Genomic DNA, 8,361 nt, shown 5'->3' on the forward strand with positions numbered 1-8,361 from the left:
AGACTATAATAAGGGACAAAGAAGGATGTTACATAATGACAAAGAGATCAATCCAACAAGAAGATAAAACTCCTTTAAACCTTCATGCACCCACCCCAGAAGCACCTAAATATATAAAGCAAATATTGATGGGCATAAAGGGAAAGATCAACAGTAATACCATTATAGCAGGGGACTTTAACACTCCATTGACATCAATGGATAGATCTTCCAGACAGAAAATCAAAAGGGAAACAGCAGCCTTAAATGACACATTAGACCAGATGGATTTCATTGATATTTTCAGTGCATTTCACTACAAAGCAGAATAATATATATTATTTTCAAGTGCACATGAAACATCTTCCAGGATAGACCACATGTTAGACCACAAAACAAGTCTCAATAAATTTAAGAAGATCAAAAGCATATCAAGCATCTTCTCTGACCACAATACTATTAAACTAGAAATCAATTACAAGAAAAAAATTGAAAAACACACAACTACATGGAGGCTAAATAATTGAAAAAAAATTTTAATCAAAGTCTTATAGAAATGAGGCGGGTCAAGGATGTCATTAGAAAAGAAAAATGGAAGTTCATTGGAGGGTGACAATGGCTTCTCATTGGCTGAGCTGCATTTTTTCCATTGGCCGGGCTTGTTGCTGGGTTAGAAGAAAACCATCCTTACCCCTTCAGCATAGTAGAGTAAAACACCTCTCATTTGTAGATGCAAGGTCATCTATTCCTATTTGGAGTAATTGACAATGAGTGGTAGGGTAAGACAGCTCCCTCCAGCAACAGTCCAGTCTCCAATTATATATGAAATTTCCTTTATTAGCTTTCACAGTTCATTGCTTTCATCTGATTCATGACCTAAAAAGCCTTAACTAAGAGGGTTAAGAACCCATGACCTATTCAGGACAAAGTTCTGTGAGAGTAAAGGGCTCACGTGAGCCCTGGCCAGACATTTCAGTTGGTTAAAGCTTTGTTTCTATATGCCAGGGTTGCCAGTCAGGGAATATACAAAAAGCAACCAATAAATGCATAAATAAGTGGAACAACAAATCAATGTTTCTCTCTCTAATAATTTTTTTTTTTAAAAATCAACCAGTGAATGCATCAGTAAGTGGAACGACAAATCATTTCTCTCTCTCCCATTCAGCAAGGGGGTGGGGGAGGAAGGTTGGTATGGGCAGGGACAGCCAAAATTCTAGTGCTCATTAGTGCAGCATTATGGGGCTGCAAATACATTAGCAACTCTTTGTAAGGAAATGAAGTACAGACGGGAAACCAAGAAACAGTAAGAGCATTTTAGCATACAATTCAGCTTTTGTAGTACAGCTGCTGAGGTTTTCAGCCCTCCCCCTCATCACCATCATGAGGACAGTGAGCCTGTTGGTAGGTTTGTTGTGAGTGCTTGTATATATATGGTGGTTGGGGTGAGGGAGAGAAATGGTTCAACATGTTTTTCATGAAAGGAGGGTTACGTGAGCTTACAGCGAACTTCCATCACTACTACCTATAATTTTCCAGTTATTTTTATTATCCATTGGTTCTTTTCTTCCAGTAGCTCTGACGACCGAAGGCAAAACTGAAACACGGAAGGAGAGACAAAAAGAAAAGGAAGTTCGAAAGGCATCCAGACTCCTGGTCTTTCCTCCTGCGGTCCCTTTAAGAAAAGAAGCTCTTGGGACCGGCAGTCCCAACCGACCCCAGTTTTAACCGAAACCTAACCCGGACTTCCCCCTCTTGACTCAAATAAGACCAATTTTGGATTTTCCCTCCCCTGTTGACCAATCAGATCCTGTTACCAGGCAGACTTTTTCTGCCGCCTGTGAGAGCTCGGCGCCTTCTCTCTCCCGGTGGCAGCAATGACCACTGAGAGAGCAGGCCGTCGGAGTATCTAGGCAGATCGGGGCTATTCCAGCCATTCAGAAAAAAGAAAATAAAGCAACGCGCAAACCCGCCGGGCCAGGACCGTGGGGCTGGGCTGGAGCGAAGGTGGCTACGAGGTAGTTTCTCTTTCTCCCTTACCTTTATTTTTGCTTGTGTGGGAAGGTGACTGTTCAAAGGTGGGAGGGGGCAATAGGAGTTGGGAGGAGAGCCGAAAAAGATTTTAGCTGTATTTTCAACAGCTTCTTCACCTATGTGCACGTGCCCCGAATCTGGGACCTCATTTCCCCAACCGGGTTTCCTACGTCCAGCCCAGGAGTTCCGCTCCCCTGAACCCTCTACTTCTCAGCAACCGGGATTGAATGGAGGGGGAAGGGCGGGAGGTAGGGGCGCGCATCCGGATGGGATGTTGAGGGAGATGACGTAGGGACCGGCGACATGGGGAGGGGGAGCGGCGGGTGAAGCAGTGGCAAGATTAAGTAATGAGAACTTGGGCCCAGTTTTTTTCCCCAACCTAGAAGGGCAGAACATGCTCTTATCCTTTCTGACCTCCCAGGCAAATTTCAACGGTGAGCGTATATTAAGAGAATTAGATAACTTTGTTTTGTGGTGGTTGTTTTTGAGGGAGGAGAGGGCAGTGTGAGAACAGGATCAGAAATGAAAATTTCTTACGTGGATTCCTAATTCCCCTATCTCTTCCTTTACAGTTTTCCACATATAGGAGAGACTGCAGGAAGGTGGGGCAGATAGAATGGAGATGGCAAAGATCTTTGGGGGTATATATGGGCCTGGAGAAGTAATGGAATAATTTTTAATTTTTGGAGAAGGCACGTGGTGAGGAAAAGACCACTGAAGAAATTCGGAGGCTGTCTTTCTGTTTCTGTTTCTTCTTCTGAGTAGAGAGATGAGTGCCCTGGGGTCTCTGGGGGAAGGGAAGTTAAATCTTCATGTCCTGTCCCCCGTCAACTCTAGCCCTCATGCCAGGATGGCAGAAGATGAACCTGATGCTAAGAGCCCAAAGACAGCGGGAAGGGCCCCCTCCAGTAGTGCTGAGGCAGGGGAACCCACCACCCTTCTTCAGAGGCTCCGAGGTACCATTTCGTAAGTACTCATCACCACCTCCAAATATTGTTCCACACCTGGGTAAAGATCCCTCTACTACCGCGCTTCCTCTGTAGATGAACTGCCTCTCCCTGAGCAAGTGCATCTGACCAGGGAGAGATTCTTCCCATGGTAGCAGTTCTTGAGCACCTGCCAGGCATTTGAGTCCTCTTCCTCTCCCTAGAAATCAGACACAGAATGGGGAAAAATCTTGTGTCTGACCTCTGGCTTTCTCCTCTTTTCCACAGTAAGGCCGTGCAGAACAAAGTAGAGGGAATTTTGGTACGTATTTTGGGGAAGAGGACAATAGAGAGATTGAATTAGTGGGGGATGAGGATGGTGAGGACATGAGTAAATGAAGGGTTTCGTGGAAGAGAAGGTATTGTCTACCCTGTCAGAAGATAATTGGCTTTGCAACATACTAACAGTTTGACCTTGAGCACCTCACTTCATCTCTCTGTGACCTGTCCTGTGGAAGCCCAGAGAAATAAATTCAGAGCCAATCCCCTGTGTTCCCCCGTCAACCACGTAGCCTACAAGGTCTCCTCAGAGCACAGTGAGCACCCAGCCTCAAATCATTTTAAGGTCTTTTTTCAGTCTTGACAGTCTCTAAGTCAGCTAGACTTTTTGGTAAGGATCAGAGGGTCGTACCTTGGGTCCTTCTTGGCCTTACATTTCTCCTGCCTCTGTTCTTCCCTACCTCAGCAAGATGTACAGAAATTCTCAGACAATGACAAGCTGTATCTCTACCTTCAGCTCCCCTCAGGGCCCAGTACTGGAGACAAAAGGTATGTTTGGTGCTGGACTTTTAGATGTCAGAGATTCTGAATTTTTTTTTTTTTTAATAAACTGATCGTTTTATTTGGCACCTTGGTTCTTGATGCAGTTTGAGAGGCTCTGATTCTTAAAGGTTCACTGGGAAAGGGCGGGTGAATAGGAATACTCATAACGGCTGTACTTGATCAAGAAGAAAAGTCCCTGGCCTACACTGATTTACCAGAGAGAGGTAGATTCTGAGTGGAGTGATTTGGTCCAGCATTACTGAAGTGGTCGCCTGGATAGAACCAGGACAACTATGGGTATTTAGTAATGGTTTTCTCTTTTACTCTCTTGCAGCTCAGAGCCAAGTACACTCAGCAATGAGGAGTACATGTATGCCTACAGGTGGATCCGCAACCACCTAGAAGAGCATACTGACACCTGTCTGCCAAAGCAAAGTGTTTATGATGCCTATCGGTGGGTGGATGCGGGGAGTGGAAGGGTAGGTTGGTGGGCATAGGACTACCCCTTACCCCTGGAGAGCTCCCTGCCTTGATAGAGCCTAACTTCTTAAAAAGGCTTTCCCAAATTTGATCCCCAGGGACCCTCTGAACCCACCCATGATCTCCTTCTCTGAGTATCTTCTCATTCTGCGCCCCCCCCCCCCAACCAGGAAATATTGTGAGAGCCTTGCTTGTTGCCGCCCACTCAGCACAGCCAACTTTGGCAAAATCATCAGAGAGATCTTCCCTGACATCAAGGCCCGAAGGCTTGGTGGCCGGGGGCAGTCCAAGTATCCTTGACTGGAGAGGTTGGGGCTGGAGGACCTGGGGAGGAAAACTTACGGATGTGGAGAGCCAGGAGTGGAAAGAGCCCAGCCTTCCTAAGGGGCTTGGAGAGCCCCATATGTTGGTTTCTCCTTAAATCACATCAGATACTGCTACAGTGGCATACGAAGAAAGACCTTGGTGTCTATGCCACCCTTGCCTGGCCTTGACTTAAAGGGCTCTGAGAGTGTAAGTAACAAACAACCCTGTGATTGCACTCTTTTCTCCAAGGTAGAAGTCAGAGGTCTTTGGGACATGTTTTGAGGACTGACGCAGCCTAGGTGATTCTGCACATAGCTTCTGGGTATATAGGATATGCCCTTCTGCCCACCCTGTGGCTGAGGCAGAGGATGAAGAGAACATGTGAGTTTCTGGGACAGGATGGTACAGGCCACTCCCATCTCCAGTCTGGTATTACTGCAGTCAACATTGGATGTTAAAGAGGGGCCAAAGTTCCTTTAGTTTGGAGGATTATGAGGCCTTTCCCTCCCCGCTGCAGCCAGAAATGGGCCCAGAAGTAACCCCAGCACCTCGGGATGAACTGGTTGAGGCAGCCTGTGCCCTGACCTGTGACTGGGCTGAGCGAATTCTGAAACGGTCCTTCAGTTCCATCGTTGAGGTCGCCCGCTTCCTGCTACAGCATCATCTCATCTCTGCCCGATCTCCACATGCCCATGTGCTCAAAGCCATGGGGCTTGCTGGTGGGTGGACCCTGTCCTATGTCCCGAGAAACCCTCTGCCACTTTCAACTTTAAAAGTCCTCCCACATACTAGGATAGAGACACCTTGGATTTGCCTTTTAATCCTAGAGACCCTTCTAGAACATGCCTTAAGCCACCTTCTTTCCCTTACCCTCTACCAGTCAGAATTGCCACACTTCCCATTCCATTCCCTCTTCACCTTACTACCTTTTCTGGCGCTTCCACAGAAGAGGACGAACATGCCCCTCGGGAACGGTCATCTAAATCTAAGAATGGTGCAGAGAACCTAGAGGGTGGAGCCCATAAGAAACCAGAGAGGTCGACCCAGGTAAGAAAGTTGATGCCCCTGACCTTGCTGCCCTAGCCTCGGGGCTTAATATACCCTTCCCCCATGGGTCTCATTCTTTTTCACCTCCTGTGCTTATGTTTCCTCCAGTGTGCAGTCTTCCCATTTATTGTGTTCCTCTCTTTACTTCTTAGCCTCCACAGGAGCTGGATCCCCGAGCTGGGGCTGGTCCTCCAGCACGCAGCGAGCGGAAGAAGAACATAGTAGAGAGTCCAGCCCCAGCAGCCAATAACCCTCAGGTTAATGCCCTGGTGGCCCGGCTGCCTCTGCTCCTCCCCCGGGCCCCTCGCTCACTTATTCCGCAAATCTCCGTCTCTCCAACCATCGTGGCCCCCAAGCTTCCTTCAGGCACCCTGAAATTGACTGCGCTGCCTGTGTCCAGTAGGATTAGGGGATCCCAGGCAGCTGTGCCCATCATTAATATGATCTTACCAACTGTCCCGGCTTTGCCTGGACCTGGACCTGGGCAGGCTCCCCCTGGGGGGCTCACTCAGCCACAGGGCACAGAAAGCAGGGAGGTAGGCATAGGTGGTGACCCAGGACCTCATGACAAGGGTGTCAAGAGGACAGCCGAAGTACCTATGAGTGAAGCCAGTGGGCAGGACCCACCAGCTAAAGCAGCAAAGCAGGATATAGAGGATACAGGAAGTGATGCCAAAAGGAAACGGGGGCGCCCTCGAAAAAAATCAGGTGGAAATAGGGAAAGGATTTCTCCCCCTGACAAGTCAGCAGCTGCCATGGACTCTGCCCAGTCCTCAAGGTTAGCCCGGGAGACATGGGCCTCTGGAGGGGAAGGCAACTCAGCTGGAGGGTCAGAGGGGCCAGGGCCAATGGGAAAGGCGGAGAAGGGGATGGTGCTTGCCCAAAGTCAGGAAGAGGGTGCTGCTTCCAAAGGAGGAAGGGGCCCCAGTTCCCGCCATGCCAAAGGAGAAAAATTTCCTCTTGTCACCCCAAAAGTGAGTGTCATCAGGGGCAGTAGAAGCCAAAAGGAGGCTCTTCATTTGGAAAAGGGAGAGGTAGACACTGCAGCACAGGGTAATAAAGATTTGAAGGGGCATACACTTCAAAGTTCTTCATCCCATGAGCAGAAAGAACCCAAAGCAATACCCCAATGATAGGTATGTGGAGAAGAGTGCTTATATCCAGATGTATATTCACCTCCAACTAACTCTTGCCTGCCTGCCTCATAGAAGCCCCTCACCTCACTCGCTTTTCCTCTGGCTCTTGTTTTCCAAAGGGAATTCATGCTCTTTTGTATAGACAGCCATAGACAGCCGAGGCATCCTGTCTTAGACAGTACCTGCTTCCTACCTGTGACCTTTTCAGCTCAATACCCTTGGCTTCAGAGACACTAATCTGTAGTGACCTTACCTGGATCCCTGTGCTATCCTGTGGGAAGACAGGAATGTAATGGTATGATAAAGTTACAGGTTAGGAATCTCTTGGTCTTAAGTCATAGTAAATCTAACTCTTAACTGACTTAAAAATAAAAATTTACTGGCCCGTGTCCTTGTAAAGTCCAGAGGTAGTGCTGGCTCCAGGTAAAGCTGATCCGGTGGCTCTGTATGCCTCCATATACCCGACTGACTTCCCCTATGCCTTCCCTCCTCTGCTGTTCTACCTTCTGTAAGATCTTCGGAACCCTGGGCTGCCTTGACTCCGCCAGCACTCCTAGAATTACAATGTTTCCTCATTTAAGTCCAACCAGAAACAGAGGGCATCTTTGTCGCCAGGACTCCTAGCAAAAACCCTGTGATTCACTCTGATTAAGACAGCTTGTGTCACATGTCCACCCCTAACCAATCCTTGTGGCCAGCAGGGATGGTGTATGCTAATTTGCTTATTCTACATCAGGGAATACACCTGTGGAATAAAGGGTGGGAGTATCCTTACAGACTGGGAGTTCTGGGGAGGCAGCTGGCACCTGGCCACTACTATGAAGTACATGTGGTTTTTGGTTGAGATCAGCCGTACCTGTCTTTTTCCTCATAGTCTTGCATTTTTCTTAGTGCAGCTGTAACTCTTGTTACTCTGGTCTCAGAAGGAATGAGAGGGAAGTCACTATCTTTTATGGACTATCTCCTTAGTCTCGTTTAGATGACAATCCCACCCCACCCCCTTTTTTCCACCTATGGCTCAGAGATGGAGGTCCTTCCTTTTCCTATTTCTGAACTTGACTTTCTCCTCATTTCTGCTTCCCTGTCTCCCACCTTACTGCCACTTTTACTAAACAGTTAAGATTTACTCCTAGTCATTTTATTAAATTCTTTCTGTATCCACCAGGTGTCAGTCTCTTACACATCAGGACAAGCCAGGATTGTGGGGTTTAGGGTAGCTGTATGGAACGAGGTGGCGCTGCATAGCAGAGAGTACCAATAGGAAGGGAATCCAGACCCTCCAGGTGGATCTTTGGGAAAAGAAGTAAACCAACCAATATTTATCGAGGACCTACTTTGTCTTCTATGTAGGGTAGTTTTCTGTCAGGGAATCTTGGTTCTTCCCAAGAAATACAGATTTTCTTTCAGGGAGACATTTATTTCCACCATGGCAGATTTTTAAAAATTATAATGTGTAATATTTGATATCTATAAAGAATATATTTAACATGAATAAATTATGAAGCATAATAATTAAATGACTACCTATGACCCATCGCCCAACTTATACATTAAAACATTAGAAATATCATTGACTTTCTTGTGTTCCTCCCATACCCTACATCCTACCTCTCCCTAGATGCAACTACTGTCCT

The 8,361-nt window shown here is 47.1% G+C and overlaps 1 protein-coding gene across 3 annotated transcripts; it reads left to right on the top strand.

Annotated features, from left to right (window-relative positions):
• The first annotated feature begins 1,822 nt into the window (after window positions 1-1,822).
• On the top strand, window positions 1,823-8,361 carry RFX5 (regulatory factor X5). 3 transcript variants are annotated; one of them, XM_054563061.1, is made up of 10 exons: window positions 1,823-1,994; window positions 2,848-2,976; window positions 3,225-3,258; window positions 3,682-3,764; window positions 4,093-4,212; window positions 4,409-4,528; window positions 4,670-4,751; window positions 5,062-5,263; window positions 5,491-5,591; window positions 5,744-8,361. In XM_054563061.1, the coding sequence occupies exons 2-10, from the start codon at window positions 2,861-2,863 to the stop codon at window positions 6,722-6,724; spliced, it is 1,839 nt and encodes a 612-aa protein (XP_054419036.1). In that variant the 5' UTR covers window positions 1,823-1,994; window positions 2,848-2,860; the 3' UTR covers window positions 6,725-8,361. The 3 variants fall into 3 exon arrangements, with proteins under 3 accessions (XP_054419036.1, XP_054419037.1, XP_054419038.1); XM_054563062.1 differs by lacking the exon at window positions 1,823-1,994 and adding an exon at window positions 2,600-2,612; XM_054563063.1 differs by lacking the exon at window positions 1,823-1,994 and having other exon boundaries at window positions 2,823-2,976; window positions 3,161-3,258.

The sequence above is a fragment of the Pteronotus mesoamericanus genome, unplaced genomic scaffold (genome assembly GCF_021234165.1).
Source record: "Pteronotus mesoamericanus isolate MK-2021 breed Mesoamerican mustached bat unplaced genomic scaffold, CSHL_Meso_final scaffold_705, whole genome shotgun sequence".
NCBI lineage: Eukaryota > Metazoa > Chordata > Mammalia > Chiroptera > Mormoopidae > Pteronotus > Pteronotus mesoamericanus.